At 47.1% G+C, this 20,086-nt stretch overlaps 1 protein-coding gene across 2 annotated transcripts; it reads left to right on the top strand.

The window, feature by feature from the left end:
- Positions 1–3,192: 3,192 nt before the first annotated feature.
- Positions 3,193–19,529, top strand: JPT1 (Jupiter microtubule associated homolog 1). 2 transcript variants are annotated; one of them, XM_040435694.1, is made up of 5 exons: positions 3,193–3,317; positions 12,652–12,803; positions 15,055–15,138; positions 19,083–19,103; positions 19,199–19,529. In XM_040435694.1, exons 1-5 carry the CDS (start codon positions 3,262–3,264, stop codon positions 19,309–19,311), a joined length of 426 nt encoding a protein of 141 aa, XP_040291628.1. In that variant the 5' UTR covers positions 3,193–3,261; the 3' UTR covers positions 19,312–19,529. The 2 variants fall into 2 exon arrangements, with proteins under 2 accessions (XP_040291628.1, XP_040291627.1); XM_040435693.1 differs by lacking the exon at positions 3,193–3,317 and adding an exon at positions 4,659–5,017.
- Positions 19,530–20,086: the final 557 nt, after the last annotated feature.

Raw genomic sequence — 20,086 nt, 5'->3', positions numbered from 1 at the left:
CCCAGAGAAGGGTAACACTAATGATTTACTGACTGAATGGACAAATGTGCAACAACCTGACACAACAGGGACACCCCCCACATATTTCTTTGACATCTAGTGTAATCAAAGTAGGCTGTTTGGAATAGTTCACATACCCCCGACCCCTGCAACTTTGGTGACTATTGAATAGACCTACAGATAAATGGTGACCATAAGGCTGGGGCTACATGGTGATCTTGTCCATGATACCCACCGCATGACCAAAGATCTCTGTGTAGCGTTGCAGTGCCACTGAGACCCCAGCAGTGTTGGATTTATTATTTTATTTTTTGATTCTGGGGTCACAGTAACTTGCATCCCATTCAGTTTAATGGCTGCACTGCTACACAGCAATATTTGGTTGTATGAAGGGTGTCACAGCCAAGATCGTGGTGCCTTCAAAAAAATATTCTTAAAGGGCATCTGTCAGCAGATTTGTCCCTATGACACTGGCTGACCTGTTACATGTGCGCTTGGCAGCTGAAGGCATCTGTGTTGGTCCCATGTTCATATGTGCCCGCTGTCACGGTGGGGAAACCCCCCACCGTACAATGTAAGGTATAATAGGGAAGCAGCTAGGCCAGGATCAGGTCACCTCCTACAGCGTCCCTAATCCTCACCCCACCTCCTCACCATATGAGCGGACCCAGGTGGTAGGACGGCTCATACCCAGGATACCTTTGGCCCTGAGTCGCCCTGACAATCCCTCACATAGGAGCAGGGGAGAGACGACCTGTTCTTCCCAGACACGGATAAACACCACACCAAGGTAAACTGGAACCCATACAAACACCAAGCGGATGCAGTACGTACTGACACACAGGAACCAGCATTCCAGCAACAGCACCCAGACTTGGCTTCTGGTTCACCCCTCCGGAAAACCATGGAGCCCCCTTCCGGAGGCACAACTAACAGGGTACGACTTGCATACATGCTGGACATAAAACGCCAATTTACCAGACATGTAACAATAACGAATTGTAAAAGGTAGACCAGGCACTCTATATATGTAGCCAATAAATGAGAACAATATGTAACAATAACGAACCCCCTTTTTTTTTTTTTTGCAGAATAACAAGACGAGACACCAAAAATCCACACAGGTTAAGGTAGGGGAACATGGAGGATAGACCGAGAAGACATCGATGTCCCACTATGTGGCCCTCACACTGGAAGATGGCACAACCAGACAGAGCATAACTCCAGCACACACCAAGGCTGGAGTACAACTGACTCCTGACCTAAAGCCACAGGTATAAGGCTACTTTCACACTTGCGCTTGATCGGATCCGTTCTGAACGGATCCGATCATATTAATGCAGACGGAGGCTCCGTTCAGTACGGATCCGTCTGCATTAATAACTTAGAAAAATTTCTAAGTGCGAAATTAGCCTGAGCGGATCCGTTCAGACTTTCAATGTAAAGTCAATGGGGGACGGATCCGCTTGAAGATTGAGCCATATGGTGTCATCTTCAAACGGATCCGTTCCCATTGACTTACATTGTAAGTCTGGACGGATCCGCACGCCTCCGCACGGCCAGGCGGACACCCGAACGCTGCAAGCAGCGTTCAGCTGTCCGCCTGGCCGTGCGGAGGCGAGCGGAGCGGAGGCTGAACGCCGCCAGACTGATGCAGTCTGAGCGGATCCGCATCCATTCAGACTGCATCAGGGCAGTACGGCTGCGTTCTGCTCCGCTCGTGAGCCCCTTCAAACGGAGCTCACGAGCGGACAGCAGAACGCTAGTGTGAAAGTAGCCTAAGAAGCACCTAGTGACCACACCTAGCAAGGTAGTTAACCCTTACTGCACCAGACAGGGGAAGGCTACAACTTAAAGGGGAAGTGCACACACCAGCCACAACGTTGCCCCTGGCAACAGCATGCGTGGCAACCATGTCACGGAACACACAGCCAAAGCCGAGACACTGCCACCACATGCCATAACAGCAAGACGTTGCCATCGGCAGCAGCAAGCATGGCACCAGTGTCACGGCGCACACAGCAAAGGCGTGGCACCCGCATTACTGAGAAAAATTATGTTTTAATATATGCAAATAAGCCTCTAGGAACAATGGGGGCGTTACCATTACACCTAGAGGCTCTGCTCTCTCTGCAACTGCTGCGCCCTCTGCACTTTGAATGACAGGGCCTGGTGTGATGATGTTTTCACTGACTGCCTGGTGCTATCAATCAAAGTGCAGAAGGTGCCACATTTGCAGAGAGTGCGGAGCCTCTAGGTGTAATGGTAACTAAAATTTGTATTTTGCTATATGTGTCCTAAGAGAAAAATAAACTTGGAATTGTAGCAAAGTGCTGAGATCTGGCGTAGTTTCCCTCCAGTGGGGCAAAAAAATGTTGACTACAACCTTTTTTCTGATCTGGATAGTTCACAGCAGACAAGTTACTTTACAGCACTGAGGTAAAGAGCTGCCTCATCCTCCTCTCTACTTGTCAGGGATTATGACCCCAATCATAGTGCTGCTTTTATTTTGCATTCTGCTCTAGAAAAATGAAAGCTGCGATCTGATTGGTTTCAATGGGCAAAAGAAAAAAAACATAACCAATCACAGTGCTGCTTTTATTTTGCATTCTGCTCTATAAAAATGAAAGCTGCGATGTGATTGGTTTCTATGGGCAAAAGAAAAAAAAACATAACCAATCACAGTGCTGCTTTTATTTCGCATTCTGCTCTTTAAAAATGAAAGCCACGCTGTGATTGGTTGTTATGGGCAACAAAGGCATAATGAACCAGTGCCTAGAAATGAGAAGCTGGCGCCACTTCTTCAACACACTCCTCACTACTGACCGACATCCCCGCACTGTGTGTACCGCATTGCTAATGTACTACTCATAGACGCTGCTATCCATCTCCAGACACCCCACCCAAATTATCCTCCCAGTGACCTCACACTGCTGGAGCACGCCAGCATCCGCTCACAAAGAAAGACTGGGGGGAGAAATGACTGACAAGCTCAATAGCCAGTAAGAGAACTGAGGTGAAAGCGGCTTCTTCTTTGGTGGATTTATGTTGGAAGGCGGGACTTTAAGCAGGGACCACGCACTAAAAATCACAGTGGAGTGACAGTCGTAACCGCCAACTGTCCAGGCGCAGCACGGCAGCCAGCCAATTAGACGAGGCGTAACGGTTCGAAGCGACCAATAAGACGCCACCAGGGGCGTGGTCCACTATATAAATGCGGCAACGTTTCGTTTTGCTTGTCAGTAGCTGCCGGTAGACGATATGACGACCACTTCTATGTTCCAAGGACTTGACCCCGACTGTCGCAGCAGCTCTAGGTAATACTATCCAGAGCTAGGTGGGGGTAGCTCACTTACTGCATGCCTTACGCACTCGTCTGGGTGTAGTCTCTTGCTTTGGGGGGGGGGGGGCACTACAGATACCAGCATTTACCTGCGTATTGATCAATGGGTTCTATTCCAGTTTTAATGGTTAATCTTACTGGTTTGTGGCCACTCCTGCTTCCAGGTTAGCTCCTTTTAAAAATGCTAGGAGGTTCTAGATCAGACGCATTCATGCTAATGACCTGTAGTTCATCACATCACCCTGCAGGCAAAGGGGGCGCTGTGCTGGGAGAACCCACTGTATTCTGCGCTAATGCAAGCTCCTCTTTATTAGGTTGTGTTCTGGGGGTGCATGGGTGTGACTGGTATGAGGCATATCTCTTAATCTGCTGCCAAATTTTGGGATGATGAACCATATCTTGGGCTTTGTGATGTAGAAGGCTAAATGTGTCCAGATGTTCTTGTTTTTTTGGCCTCTGTCTCCTGCCAATGATATGGCATCCAGTAATGTGTACCTTAGTCCCTGTTCACATGTGAATTCTTCATGTCTGTCAGCTCTGGGCTGTGAAGGGAATGGTCCCTCCCTGTGGATGTTGGAGGCCACAGTATGGCATCTAATTATGTGATGCCCTATGCCATCATTCACCCCATGTTAGTAATGAACCCTAGATCTTCTATGTGGACCCCTGAGAACCTCTCCCCCTGAAGATCAGCCTTTCTTGCAATTGTATATTAGTCTTCTATTGTTGCTTCTCCCCCTCTCTGGCTCTCGTTCCGTCATGGGTTACTTTTTTTTATATTTTTTTTCCCTTCTGGGTGGGGTTCCCGTTGGGAATTTTGTGCTGCTGTCATCTGGAAGGAGGGGGGTTCCATCATTCCCCTTGTCGAATGACTAGACGAGGAGTAGTCCTGATTTGTGTCCCAGTTATGAAGGGTGAGGCGCCTCAGCTGCTCTATTCCCAGAGAAGATTTTAACAAAGGAAATGTAGCAGTGTCACGTGTGCGTCCTCCCAGCATGGCTGGACCCGTGCGCTGCTGCTAGTCATGCAGATGACAATGGTCTGGGGGCCGGTTAGGATGCGCGACTTAAAGGGGTTGTCTGAGTTATATCTGTTACGGTGGCTTATAACGTTATTAACAATACATTTATAATTTACTCATACGGTTATTTATTCTACCATGTTTCTGCACGGTTGATGCGGGTCACGTGCCCCCTGACGTCGTCCACCAGGCTCGTTTCGTGTACAGGCTTCTCCCTACCTTAGGGAGTGGCCCGGCTCTATACATGAGACGTTAGAGCCTTGCGTGCCCGCCCCCCCTCTGGCTGCCGCGGCTCCTGTGAGGCTTCGCTTATGCGCCATCCTTACCAGTGTCGGCAACTGTGCGGAAAGATTCAATGGTGTGCCCGCTCCCTCCCTGTGATCCACCAGCATCCTCAGGGGGCTCCGAACCAGCTTCCTTGTATAGAAGCTCAGCTTACAGAGAGCCAGGTGTGGCACCTGCACATCAGCTGGGACTACTGCTAGGTCGCCAGGCTCATCCATACAATACCCATGGCCAGCGCCTAGGACTCCAGCAAGAAGAGGCGACCACCTCTGCGGCTCGGGAAGTGATGTGCCTCAATGTAAAATGCGCTCTGCCAAAAGCGGTTACTGGGATTTGGATGGTGCTGACCCAGGCTCTGGAGGTGGCAGGTGAGAGGCAGGCAGCACCTGCACGCCAAGACACGAGGCTAGACTGTGCGGCGGCTTCAGGTAGTGGCGGGAACTTTATTACTGCTCTGTGCACTACAACTCCCAGCGTGCACTGGTGGATGTTGGAGGGGTGTCTGTACGGGCAGCTCTGGTTAGTTTCCTGCAGTTTAGGGTACACTGGGGGCAGGCACCATATGCGGCTAGCTTTATCACTGTCTAGATCCCATGGCAGCTTGGGTGGATGTAGCGGCCGTATAGCTTGGGTGGATGTAGCGGCCGTATAGCTTGGGGATATATGTAGATAGAGATATAGATCTATATCTATCTGCCTGTGAGCTAGGAGATTTTCATTTTTATGCAAAGTTAGGATGTGCAGGGGGCGGGGAAGGTCAGATTATTCACGCCCACAAATATTCATGAGGGAGAGCTGAGTCACGGTTGCACGCCTCCGCAATTTTGCTGCAGCATGTAATCAAAGCATGAATAACAGAACTATGTGAAGGTGTAAGTATGGGTTTTTCCTAGCTAATGTATATGTAAGTCCTGATGAGTTTTATACCCCCCCCCCAATAACTCTGATAACCCTTCCAGGTTTGGCTTCAGTAGGTCAGTAAATGTGGCTATGTAGCTCTTAAAGTAGTTGTCTCACTTCAGCAAATGGCAATTATGTAGAGAAGGGGAATACAAGACACTTACTAATGTATTGTCCATATTGCTTCCTTTGCTGGAGTCGTTCATTTTTCCATCACATTATATGCTGCTTGTATCCATGGTTACGACTAGCCTGTAATCCAGCAGTGGTGGTCATGCTTGCACACTGTGGGAGCGCACATAGGCACGCATGTGCAGCAGCTCCTGTCCTGGCCACCTCGTATCTGCGCTGCAGCGGTGGTCGTAACCATGGAAACGAGCAGAGTATAATGTGATGGAAAAATGAATCCAGCCAGCAAAGGAATCAATATGGACCCTCACAATACATTAGTAAGGCTAGTTTCACATCTGCGGCACAGAGATCCGACAAAATGGCAGGAATCGGCTGAGCACAAACCGGCTCACATTTTTTGCTGATTCTCTGCCGGACCCCACTTTACTTAATCGGGCTGGTGGGCGTTCCGTTTTCAATTCTAGAAGGCTGTTCTCTGCTGGAATTGCTGCTGCAAATGTGAAAGTAGCCAAAGTGCCTTGTATTAAAGGGGTTTTCAGAGACTTGTATACTCGCTGACAATCCTCTGGATAGGTCATCAGTGATGGTCCAACACCAAGACCCTTGCTGATCAGTTGTTTGAGAAGGCACCTTGCTTGCATTGTGGCCTTCTCTTGGTTTAGTCTAGGCCAGTGATGTCACATTCATCAGTCATGTGGTCTAGGCGCAGCTCAGCCCCATAGAAGTGAATGTACAGCAGTTGCGCTTGGCATCGCAGCTCAGCCCCAATGTGCTTGGTGAGCTGCGGGGAGGCTGCAGCACTCAAGGGCTTCGGTGCTGATCAGCGGAGGTCCAGCGGCCTCTTCCTAAATCAGTGTCACATTCATCTCTCATGTGGCCTAGGCAATATTTTACTCCTGGAAAATGCTTTTAACCCCTTAAGGACTTAGGCCTATTTCCCGAATCCTTAAAGGGACTCTGTCACCACTTTCTAACCCCCCCCTTTTAAAAGTATTGTTCTCTCCATGGCGCCCTTGTGATTACAAAGGTGTTGTTATAACATAAATTCGCCGTCTCGTTTTGATAAAAATACCTTTTATCTAACCTGTCAATCTTGTGGATAAGGTGCCCAGGGCGTTTCTGAAGGTCTGAAGCTGCCGCCCGCCGCCGCCGTTGGTGCCCAGCTCCTCCCCTGATCCTTTCAGCGCCGCCTGAATGTGAAGAAATCCGCCTTCGGCTCTCGCTCAGTGCCCCCTCCTCAAAGATCCCGCGCGTGCGCACAGGCCTGTGCCTGATGCGCCCGTGCGGACATTTAGAATCAGCCTCATTGAGCGAAGTGCGCATGCGCGCACTTCGCTCAACCTCCTCATAAGACGAGCACTGCAGCCAGCCACTCAGAGCCTGCGGCTCCATACAGCGCTTGGCAGGCTCTGAGTGGCTGGCTGCAGTGCTCGTCTTATGAGGAGGTTGAGCGAAGTGCGCGCATGCGCACTTCGCTCAATGAGGCTGATTCTAAATGTCCGCACGGGCGCATCAGGCACAGGCCTGTGCGCACGCGCGGGATCTTTGAGGAGGGGGCACTGAGCGAGAGCCGGAGGTGGATTTCTTCACATTCAGGCGGCGCTGAAAGGATCAGGGGAGGAGCTGGGCACCAACGGCGGCGGGCGGCAGCTTCAGACCTTCAGAAACGCCCTGGGCACCTTATCCACAAGATTGACAGGTTAGATAAAAGGTATTTTTATCAAAACGAGACGGCGAATTTATGTTATAACAACACCTTTGTAATCACAAGGGCGCCATGGAGAGAACAATACTTTTAAAAGGGGGGTTAGAAAGTGGTGACAGAGTCCCTTTAAGGACTCAGGACGTACCGGTACGCCCTAAGTTTAAATCGAGATTGCGGAGCTGCGGGGGTTAATCCGAACAGGATGCCGGCTGAAATCATTCAGCCGGCATCCTGTCACAACGCCCCCCGTATCGGCGATCGCTGCAAAACGCAGGTCAATTCAGACCTGCGGTTTGCTGCGCTTTCTGCAGTTTCTGATGGGACCACAGGGATCAGAAACTTTAAAATGCCCAAAATGTCGCTTTTGCACCCCTGTATGATTTTATGCAGGCGGGGGGGGTTGCGGGAGCCGGGCGGTGCGGCAGGCGCGATCGCTCGCCCGCCTCTTGAAAATACGTTGGTGGCCAGTGGTTGACATCTATGCAGATGTCACTCGTTTAACACTTCAGGGTTAACTGTCAGGGAGCTCCCTCCCTCTCCCATCGGGGGGCTGCTGTGCCTTTGCAGCCCCCAGACAGGATGGGGTCACAGAGGGAGGGAGCACCCCTCCTTACCCGTCTGCGAAGTTGTGGCCACAACTGAGCAGACAGGGAAGGTTCCCATGGCAACAGGACGCCTTCTCAGGCATCCTGCTGTTCATGGTGCTGAACAGATCTGTGCTAAAGGCATAGATCTGTTCAGACAAAGTGTAAGTAAAATACAGTACAATACCCTATATAGTGTACTGTATTATACAGACATCAGACCCACTGGATCTTCAAGAACCAAGTGGTTCTGGGTCCAAAAAAAATAATTAAAATAGTGAAAAAAGTAAAGATAAAAACACTTATCACTGAATAAAAAATAAATAATACCCTACACATTGGGTATCGCCGCGTCCGTAACAACCTGATCTATAAAACGGTCATGTTACTTTCCCCGCACAGTGAACGCCATAAAAATAAAAAAAATTAAAACTGAGGAAATTGAAATTTTGCCCACCTTACTTCCCAAAAAAGGTAATAAAAGATCAAAAAGGTCGCATGTACGCCAAAATAGTACCTATCAAACCGTCATCTCATCCCGCAAAAATCATACCCTACCCAAGATAATTGCCCAAAACCTAAAAAAAATATGGCTCTTAGACTATGGGAACACCAAAACATGATTATTTTTTTTGTTTCAAAAATGAAATTGTGTAAAACTTACATAAATAAAAAAAATTGTATACATAGTGGGTAATGCCGCGTCTGACAACCTGCTCTATAAAAATACCACATGATCTAACCTGTCAGATGAATGTTATAAATAACAAAAAAAGAACGGTGCCAAAAAAAGCTATCTTGCCTCACAAAAAGTGTAATATAGAGCAACCAAAAATCATATGTACCCTAAACTAGTACCAACAAAACTGCCACCCTATCCCGTAGTTTCTAAAATGTGGTCTCTTTTTTTTGGAGTTTCTACTCTAGGGGTGCATCAGGGATGCTTCAAATGGGACATGGTGTCAAAAAAAAGTCCAGCAAAATCTGCCTTCCAAAAACCGTATGGCATTCCTTTCCTTCTGCGCCCTGCCATGTGCCCCTACAGCAGTTTACGACCACATATGGGATGTTTCTGTAAACTACAGAATCGGGGCCATAAATAAGTTTTGTTTGGCTGTTAACCCTTGCTTTGTAACTGGAAAAAAAATATTAAAATGGAAAATCTGCCAAAAAAGTGAAATTTTGAAATTGTATCTATTTTCCATTAAATCTTGTGCAACACCTAAAGGGTTAACAAAGTTTGTAAAATCAGTTTTGAATACCTTGAGGGGTGTAGTTTCTTAGATGGGGTCACTTTTATGGAGTTTCTACTCTAGGGTTGCATCAGGGGGGCTTCAAATGGGACATGGTGTAAAAAAAAACAGTCCAGCAAAATCTGCCTTCTAAAAACCATACGGCGCACCTTTCCCTCTACGCCCTACTGTGTGCCCGTACAGTAGTTTACGGCCACATATGGGGTGTTTCTGCAAACTACAGAATCGGGGCAATAAATATAGCATTTTGTTTGGCTGTTAACCCTTGCTTTGTTACTGGAAAATTGATTAAAATGGAAAATTTGCCAAAAAATCTAAATTCTGAAATTTTAACACCATTTGCCATTAACTCTTGTGGAACACCTAAAGGGTTAACGTTTGTAAAATCAGTTTTGAATACCTTGAGGGGTGTAGTTTATAGAATGGGGTCATTTTTGGGTGGTTTCTATTATGTAAGCCTCACAAATTGACTTCAGACCTATACTGGTCCCTAAAAATTGGGTTTTGAAAAATTTCAAGATTTGTTTCTAAACTTCTAAGGCCTCTTTCACACTTGCGTTGTCCGGATCCGGCGTGTACTCCACTTGCCGGAATTAAACGCCGGATCCGGAAAAACGCAAGTGTACTGAAAGCATTTGAAGACGGATCCGTCTTCAAAATGCTTTCAGTGTTACTATGGCAGCCAGGACGCTATTAAAGTCCTGGTTGCCATAGTAGGAGTGGGGGAGCGGTATACTTAGTCTGCGCGTCTCCCGGGGCGCTCCAGAATGACGTCAGAGCGCCCCATGCGCATGGATGACGTGCCATGCGATCACGTGATCCATGCGCTTGGGGCGCCCTGACATCACTCTGGAGCACCCCGGGAGCCGCACGGACGGTAAGTATGCTGCTCCCCCACTACACTTTACCATGGCTGCCAGGACTTTAGCGTCCCGGCAGCCATGGTAACCATTCAGAAAAAGCTAAACGTCGGATCCGGCAATGTGCCGAAACGACATTTAGCTTAAGGCCGGATCAGGATCAATGCCTTTCAATGGGCATTAATTCCGGATCCGGCCTTGCGGCAAGTCTTCAGGATTTTTGGCCGGAGCAAAAAGCGCAGCATGCTGCGGTATTTTCTCCAGCCAAAAAACGTTCCGTTCCGGAACTGAAGACATCCTGATGCATCCTGAACGGATTTCACTCCATTCAGAATGCATTAGGATAAAACTGATCAGGATTCTTCCGGCATAGAGCCCCGACGACGGAACTCTATGCCGGAAGAAAAGAACGCAGGTGTGAAAGAGCCCTAAGCCTTGTAACATCCCCCAAAAAATAAAATATCATTCCCAAAATGATCCAAACATGAAGTAGACATATGGGGAATGTAAAGTAATAACTATTTTTGGAGGTATTACTATGTATTATAGAAGTAGAGAAATTGAAACTTGGAAATTTGCAATTTTTTACAAATTTTGGGTAAATTTGGTGTTTTTTTTTATAAATAAAATGATTTTTTTTACTGTCATGAAGTACAATATGTGATGAAAAAACAATCTCAGAATGGCCTGGATAAGTCAAAGCGTTTAAGTTATCAGCACTTAAAGTGACACTGGTCAGATTTGCAAAAAATTAGAGGACCTTTCACTAGAATAAAACATCTAAACTAACTATACAGACATGGAGAGCAGCTCCCAGGGATCCCCCTGCACTTATTATCCATGGGCGCCGCTCCGTTCGCCTGGTATAGGCTCCGGTATCTTCATAGTTAGGCTCCACCCAGGGGAACCTGCCGGCATCTCATTCTCCCATGCTGTAGCGCTGGCCAATCACAGCGCTCAGCTTATAGCCTGAGAGGCTTTTTTTTCTTCTCTCAGGCTATGAGCTGAGCGCTGCGATTGGCCAGCGCTACAGCATGGGAGAATGAGACGCCGGCAGGTTCCCCTGGGTGGAGCCTAACTATGAAGATACCGGAGGATCCCTGGGCGCCGCTCTACGCGTCTGTATAGTTAGTTTAGATGTTTTATTCTAGTGAAAGGTCCTCTTTAAGGTGAAATAGGGCTGAGTCCTTAAGGGGTTAAAGTGAGTATTTTCCTCTTAGACATTTGATATGAAAACGTGGATGCATGTACAGAACCTCCTCCACATGCTGTAGCGTCCACAAGGAAATCTGCACGTAGCACTTAGGTTCTGTGGCATGTCGGCTTGCAGATATCTTCCACAGGTTTTGCACTTTGCTATGCAGAGGGGGAAATCTGCAGCAAAAGCCACATGTTCTGAGCTGCAGGATTGGCTGGATGTGCTGCACATCTGTGGCTTTACTTAAAGGGGGGTTGTATGGGCCCAGCCTCGGGATAGGCCGTGAATCGTTGGCGGTCCAAAACCCTGCACCCCCACTGATCAGCTGTTTGTAGCTGTCCATTAAATGGGTATTCCCATCACATACAATGGGGGCATATTGCTAGGATATGCCCCCATTGTCTGATAGGTGTGGGTCCCACCTCTGGGACCTGCACCTACAAAGAACAGAGTGGGGAAAGCTGTGGCTGGAGAACCTTGGTTTCCCATCATACTGGTCATACTTGCCCCACTCCCAACACCTGCGTCTCTTCTGTTGCCCACTGTATCTCCCTGTTGCAGGGGGGGGGGGGGGGGACAGCTAATAGCAGGCCGTGACTGGAATGAGCCTCCATAGTGTCACCTGTGGGGAACCTGCGATTCTTCGGCATAAATAACTTTATTCTCTGGGTCAGAACAATTACAGCAATACCAAATATATTTAGTTTTTTTGTTTTACTACTTTTGTGCAATATACACTTAACAAGAAAATCTTTATTGCATTTATTGGGTCCTAAGACCCATACTGACCCCCCCCCCCTTCCTTCCCTATAGAGCTGTGTGAGGTAGTTTTCATTGGTATCATTTGGGGGTAAATTGAGATCTGGATGGCAATCCCCTGTAATACTTTTTCTTTTGCTAAATTACACACTAACTGAACGCTCCATTACTGGGAAGGACGTCGGTGACTACAAATATGGCTGAACTTCCTGTTTTATCTTTAGCATGATTGGAAGCCAGAATATGAACTGGATAATTATCTCGAGTAAACAATAAAAGGGTTTTCCAAGCCTTTACAATTGATGACCTATTCAATGAATAGGTCATCAGTATCTGATTGGTGAGGGTCTGGCACACAGGACCCCCACTGAGCAGCTATTGAGAAGGTGCTGGCAGTAGCATGGCTGTACATTGTATCGCTGCTGGCCTTGGTAAACATCCAGGACCCCTGCCAATCAGATGCTGATCTATCCAGAGGATGGGTCATCAGGAAAGATACAGAACCTCCTTTAAGTCTTGGAAAACCGCTTACTACTACTTGTAGGCCAGCTTGCATGCAATTCCTGATGCTTCAACTTCTGGTTGGCTAAACCCAGTGACTCTTGTTTTAGGGTCTTGAGACCTCCTGGCGGTGGCTCCAGCTTCACCTTCGGTGAAGGTGCAAAACAGCAACAACAACCAGCTAGACGACACATGATGGCTTCCAACATATTTGGCATACCAGACAACGAGCCAGCACCCACGTCCTGTGCTTCTGAGCCAGGTAAAGCAGTCCTATGTAAATCTGCATGGTTTACTGTAGATCAGCGCTGGTAGCACAAGGCAGATGAGCTTCATAACTCCTGTTAATGCCGCCCTTTACCTGTATGAGATGTAATTGTAGACGGCTGGTCAGGTTACATATGTGGAAGGAGGACGATTCCACCAGTCCTGGTTTTAACCAGGGCTGTCGTGTCAAAGCTGTACTGATTATGTTAATACTGTGATTTATTAACTTCCATATACACTTGTGAAAGTTAAAAAATGTTAATCAAAATATTATGTTCTATTAATCTAAGGCCCTTATTTCTTCAGCAGGGTGTTGTAGTGGTGATAGATAATCAGTTCTCACCTCTCCTGTCCCTTACAATAGTGAAGGTTGTGTAAGATTAGTGATGGTCGGCTTCCCTAGAGAGGTCTCCAGAAATGATCAGCTAGCTTGTAAGACTACTTTCACACTGGCGTTTTGGCTTTCCGTTTGTGAGATCCGTTCAGGGCTCTCAGAAGCAGTCCAAAACGGATCAGTTTTGCCCTAATGCATTCTGAATGAAAAAGGATCCGCACAGAATGCATCAGTTTGCCTCCGATCGGTCTCCATTCTGCTTTGGAGGCGGACACAAACTGTCCACCTGACGAAACTAAGCCAAACAGATCCGTCCTGGCACAATATAAGTCAATGGAGAACTGATCCAGTTTCACAGACACAATCTGGCACAATAGAAAATGGATCCGTCCTCCATTGACTTTCAATGGTGTTCAAGACTGATCCATCTTGGCTATGTTACAGATGATACAAACGGATCTGTTCTGAACGGATGCATGCGGTTGTATTATCTGAACAAATCCATCTGTGCAGATCCATGATGGATCCACACCAAACGTGAGTGGGAAAGTAGCCTAACTTGGGGTGAATTGCAGATAACTGGGGTGAGCTTGTGTGCCTGCAAACTGAAGCTGGACCTGAAATCTCTAGATGCCAGGAAGCTCCTCGACCTCCAAAGTGGGTTACACAAATGGCTTTAAATGATGTCCTTTTAGTCTGATCTAGATGGACTAAAAGTCCTTGAGTGATCTGCTGTCCTGTGCTTCATAGGGAGCTATGCTTTAAAGGGCATCTGTTGGCAGATCTGTACATATGAAACTGGCTGACCTGAAGACATCTATATTGGTGCCATGTTCATATGTGCCCGCATTGCTGAGAAAAATGATGTCTTAAAGGGAACCTGTCGCCTGAAAAACGCATATTAAACCGACCACAGTACCTTACAGTATCCCCCAGTGTGTTGCTAATGTTTTTCTTTGCTCTTTGTGTTTCTTCATACTTGTGAAAACCGCAGTTTTAATGTCGGTTGGCGCTGTCTCCGAGTCAGGCTTGAAGTCAAGGGGGCAGTGGCCTCCTTGCTTCAAGTAAAGCTAAGCCCACCCCTTACCCCTCCTCTCTACAATTAGATGGACATGCTGCTGTGATCGCGCTCTTCTAGCGCATGCGCGGTAACCTGCCATTACAGCGCGCCGGCCACGTGATCGAACTTTCCGGCGCATCCGCAGTCAGCAAAATGCAGGTGGGAGAGGATCGCGCTGTAACAGGCAGCGTACCGCACACGCGCTAGAAGAGCACGATCCCGGCATCACGTCCATCTAATTGGAGAGGAGGGGTAAGGGGCGGGCTTAGCTTTACTTGAAGCAAGGAGGCCGCTGCCCCCCCTTGACTTCAAGCCTGACTCGGAGACAGCGCCAACCGACATTAAAACAGCGGTTTTCACAAGTATGAAGAAACACAGAGCAAAGAAAAACATGATTAGCAACACACTGGGGGATACTGTAAGGTACTGTGGTCAGTTTAATATGGTTTTTCAGGTGACGGGTTCCCTTTTAAAATGTGCAAATGAGCCTCTAGGAACAACGGGGGCGTTACCATTACACCTAGTCTAAGTACCATGCCTTGTGCACTTTTACAGGGCTAGGTGTGATCATACTTGGCCCTATCAAAGTGCAGAGCCTCTAGGTGTCACAGCAACGCCCCCGTTGCTCCTAGAGGCTCATTTGCATATAAAAACATAATTTTCTCAGCAATGTGGACACATATATGAACATGGGACCAACACAGATGTCTTCAGCTGCCAACAGGTAGGCCAGTTTCATAGTTGCCAATCTCCTGACAGATGCCTTTTAATGTGGTTATGTCCCCTCTCCTGACACTTCTGATTTGGTAAATGCTTGTTTCCACCATAATAAAGATGTTCTCTGCCCTCTAGAAGTTTCTGAAAGCGCAGCTTGTGGGGATGATCCACACCGAACATGTTCGGAGGATGAATACAGCGATGCCACAGAACACACAGTGAGTATACAGTCATTGGTTAGACGATCTAGCACAGTTCTAAGGCTTATTCCCATCTTGTGATGTGGGATCCCCTCCCATCTGAAGAGTGGACTGTAGTGCTTACAGGGCTGTGGCTCCGCCATTGCTTTTACCTACTGATGCTCTAGATGTTGGACCCATCAATCTATTGATGATCTCCTTGCCCTGATCCTAGAAGCCTGAAACACAAGGCCTCATGCACACAACTGTATCTGTTTTGCGGTCTGCGAAATGCAAATTCCGCCTGTGTGCATGCTGCCATATTTTTCTTCACTTCAGTAGAAATGTCCCATACTTGACCGCAAAACACAAGAATAGGACACCTATCTCTTTTGCAGGGCCATGGAATAGACATGTGAAACAAACGGGTCCACATTCGACCTGCAGGAAACAGACTAAACATATGCTCATGTGCATGATCCCCCCCCCCCCCACCCATCGCTTGGGATCAGATTGTCAGGGGTCTGGCTCCTGGTACCCCTAATGCTCAGCTGTTTGCATGAGTGGCTGATCTGAAGCTTTATAACACTTTGTGGGAAAACTGCCCATGAAGCCCCTGATCAGGATGGTCTTTCACACTGGACACTACGGTACTTGTAATGGGGTTTTAACTGGTTGTGTCATAGGGTATAGTTCAGACCGAGAATCTGCCAGCACCACATTGTGACATCCTGACCTGCTGTGTTAGCATGTAGTGACTCACGCCCGGTGACCTCGCTGACGTGGAAGGTGCATTCTTCCTTCATGTCTCACTTCCTATAATCGGGATTCATCCACTTTGTGTGGTTGATTAACCCTTTCATGACCAGACATTTACTGTCTTTTATATATTGTGCCCCCAATAAGGTCATCCAAGGCAACTTGTGGATGTTAACTTTTAATTATTGCTGATTTCTCCTGTAACTAGGGGGACATATTGTCCCCAGTGTAAGGCACCCATGGGCTCGCTGCCATGTTTAGTCCTATCGTGTCCGCACCTCTGTACGGCAGTGGAGATGATGAGCGCAGTCTGACATGCTGTGCATTTTACAGACGGACCATATATCGTGATTAACTGGTTATGTACTGCTTGGTTTACCCTATTGCAAAGGGTGGACAAAGGAATAAGCTGGCTGTGTTGCCTAACTGGACTGATGCGTGCCAACTGGTAATTAGATGGGCAAGCTGGCCTGATCGGCTAATGACCAGACCATTATACTTGTACATTCATATCCATCAATATAGCTTCTGCTTGAGGATTTTTTTTTTTTTTTTACAGGACTTGCCTCTACAGTAGGGCATATTTTAAAAGGGTTTTCTGAGATTGATACCTATAACCAATCCTCAGGATAGGTTATCGGTATCTGATCGGTGGGGGTTAGACACCCGGGACCACTGCTGATCAGATACTGATGACCTGTCATCGGCACAGATCACTATCATTGGCACTCTTGGAAAACCCCTTTAAGACCTACTTAAAGAAGGCTTCTGGTGCATTAATACTGCCATCAGTATCTGATTGGCGGGGTCCTGCATTCCTGCCAATCAGCTGTTCTGCAGTGGCTCCAGCATTGGAACTGCTGTCCATTTCTGTAGCAGGTGGAGATGGTTAATGCAGTGCTGCTCCCTTTGAAGTGAATGGCGGCCAGATCTGTTCTGAGTGACATGCTAGCCATGTGAGCCCAAAGAAAGACCAGTGGTTGGCGTACATGGCATGTTTGGTTGCTGTACTGAACCCCATTTTAAAGGGGTTGTCTAGCAGGGATAATGTATTAGGACATCAAATGATCCTTTACCAATTTCCCCAACACTTGTCTGTTTCCTGCTGGTCTCCACTTCTGGGACAAGGTAGTAATTAATTTTTTTTAACATTGAGCCCTTTTCAAAAATGTTCCTTTCCTGTACAACTGGTTTAAAGGGGTTAACACTAGGGATCAACTGACTATCAGTTACAATATCAGCCAATATTCAAAGTTATTGGCATCTAACCTTGCTGATAGCACGCTCATGTTCTAGACGCATTGACAGCAGCACAGGGAAGGAGTCATTCTCTCCCTCCCCCTGTGCTGCACTGCCAATGAGGGGTGGGCACACTGCCACCAATGATTAACATCTAATACAAATAAAGGAGGCAGTGCCCAGCCTATGACAGGAAGCTGCAATCAGCAGCAGTTAACGTGGTGCACCTGAGGGGTTAACTGCTGCCACTGATCGAAGCTCCCTGTCAGAGGCAGGGTGGCGGCTATGATTCTGCACCGACGCACCTGCCTCCTGTATTGAGTTAATCATCATTGGTAGCAGTGTGCCCCCTCCCCAGTATTAAAATCATTGGTAGCAGTGGCCACAGGGTCTCCTCCCCCTCATTGGTGGCAGTGGCAGCTTCTGATTGGAGCCCCAGCAGTGTAATCCTGGGGCTATGATCGGTTACCATGGCAGCCAGGATGCTACTGAAGCCCTGGCTGCCATGGTAAGCTCCCTGCTTCTGTGTGCACAGAGCAGTCGGGAGAGAAGTCCTATTCACCCTAATAGAGTACAATGGTTCTAGCCCCTAAGGGGGAAATGGTTATTAAATTAAAAAATAAGTATATATCACCCCCTTTCCCAATTTGACATAAAATGTATAAACGATAAACAAAAGTGAATGCCAGAACAGAATTTGTTTTAATTTTATGAAAATGCTCAGAATAACTGATCTATCGGCCTGAAAGTTCACAGGTTATCGGTATCGGCTCTAAAAAAAAATCATCAGTCGATCCCTAGTTAACACTGACCAACCCCACCCCCAACAATGCCAAGACCCACAATAATACTTACCTGGTCCCCAATGCTGGTTTCCTTCCAGATCACTCCGCAGCAGTCTTTGTATCTCCCCTGTGTGCAGATAACATCCCTGGACGGGGGTTGCGGTGCTAACCTGCTTGCCTTGCGTCACATGATGCAGCTTGCTATTGGGGCTGCACCTCTACACCCACCCCACCCCCTTCCTATTGACAAATGTTATCTGCACACAGGGGAGAATCCAAGACTGCCATGGAGCAGTCTGGAAGGAAAGCCTAGTCAGGGACCAGATAATTGTCAGTATCGCGGGTCTGGCCATTGTGGGGGGGTTCAGTGTTGGATAACTCTAAAGTGGATGCCCTACTAATGGAGGACTGTCCAATGGCAGATCTTGAAGACATATTCTATAAGGTGCAGGATCCCCTGTCTGCACAATCAACCCTATTAAACCAGGCATGCAGACTGGTAGGGTTGGTCATGCTGATTAAAATGCTTGTAATGTCTGTATATAAAACCATGGCAAGATGTTTGGTCATATGCAAATGAGCTGGTTTGAGCACAAAGGGGCTGAACAAAGTCCTTGGTGCACCATTTCTGTAACTCCTCTGTGCTGTGCATACTCTTATTTTACAGGGCTAAGCCCAAACCAGTGCATCTGTTTCTGGGAGCAGTCTTGTCATCAGCGCATGTGCAGACTGGTTCTGAGCTGCTCAGGAAACGGCACTTGTGCAGTAGATCTACTGCTGAGCCATGGTGCAGGAACAGTTAGGCCTCATGCACACGACCATATGTATTTTGCGGTCTGCAAAAAATACAGATGTTGGTGTGCATTCTATATTTTTGCATAACTGAACAGCTGACCCCCTAATAGAACCGTCCTATCCTTGTCCATAATGTGGACAATAGGACATGTTCTAATTATTATTTTTTTTTCTTTGCGGAACGGAAATGGAATACACATGGAGTAACTTATAGGGGTGTTACAGAACCAGTGCACTTAACTCGGCATGATCAACCCTACTGGCAGTATGCCTGGCTTAATAGGGTTGATCATGCTGACAGATGCTCTTGAATGTTTGAGACTGGAGTATCTGTCCCCTTGGAGGGCATTATTGTACAATCAGTGGAAACTTCTTACATATAACCCCTCCATCTGTGTTCTCTTTTAGGGTGAAGCAGAAGTACCTGGTGAGTAGTAGACATCTGATGTGCTTGTCCTTCATATTGTCTTGTTTCTATCAATAGCTTTGTTCATGTTCTAATCCTGGTAATTATTTCTGTAGAAACGGAGCCTGCAAAAGAGGCTTGTGGAGAACCCGCACAGCCCGCTCCACCCATCGCTGTACCCAGCAGAAGAAACCCTCCTGGAGGAAAGTCCAGTCTGGTCTTGGGCTGAACAGTTCAACCACTAATTTTTTTGTTTTTTTTCCATGTATGTCTGTACATCTCTCCTTGGTTTAAAGCACTTTTTTTTCCTGACTTTTGTACAAATGGTTACATGTATTTTTCCCATTTCCCTGGCACTACTAGAGGAGGCATGAATGTGTTTTTCTGGTAGCCATGTTTTCTTAATGTTTGACATAATAAAGAATATTTAAATGTTTCATCTACAGTAAGCACGCCTCATGCCTTTCTTACAAGCAGGCAGCCTAGGGGTGCATTCACACATGGCTTAATCCTACTAGTGGTGTAAAATGACAGTGTGAATCCACTTTTAAAGGGGCTGTCCCATCTCATACATTAGCAGCATATGTGAAGCTCTAGGATCCTGCAGAGTGAAGGATAGCAGATTGTGGCTGCCCTCAACACATTTATAAGACTGCCAAAAAGAGATGAGCGCTAGCTTGGCTATTTCTGTAAGCCCCATAGAGGCGAATAGTCATGGCTGTGCTTGACATTAAAGGGAACCTGTCATGTGGATATTTGATTATAATCTAATTGTATACAATCATTACCTACTAAAGTACCTTAGATGTATTCACTTACTGGTGTGACAGATGGTTACCTCAAAATATACACACAGATCCCGCATGCTAATGAGCTGATTTGAGTCCAGCATTTTTTTAAATTCAGAGCTATAGCCACTCCCCTGCCCACCTGCTGCTGATTCATATGGAAAATAACTGTCAATCAGCAGCAGGGAGTCAGGAGCTCATGAATATTCAGGACTC

Source organism: Bufo bufo, chromosome 6, assembly GCF_905171765.1.
Source record: "Bufo bufo chromosome 6, aBufBuf1.1, whole genome shotgun sequence".
NCBI classification, from domain to species: Eukaryota; Metazoa; Chordata; class Amphibia; order Anura; family Bufonidae; genus Bufo; species Bufo bufo.
The sequence above is the reverse complement of the archived record's forward strand: the minus strand, read 5'-3'. Positions and strand labels throughout refer to the sequence as shown.

Coding starts and splice junctions, on each gene's coding strand:
- JPT1 (XM_040435693.1), top strand. CDS start 4,953: ATGCGCTCTGCCAAAAGCGGTTACTGGGATTTGGATGGTGCTGACCCA. Junction 12,804..15,054: donor GTCCTGTGCTTCTGAGCCAG/GTAAAGCAGTCC, acceptor TCTGCCCTCTAG/AAGTTTCTGAAAGCGCAGCT. Junction 19,104..19,198: donor GGGTGAAGCAGAAGTACCTG/GTGAGTAGTAGA, acceptor TTATTTCTGTAG/AAACGGAGCCTGCAAAAGAG.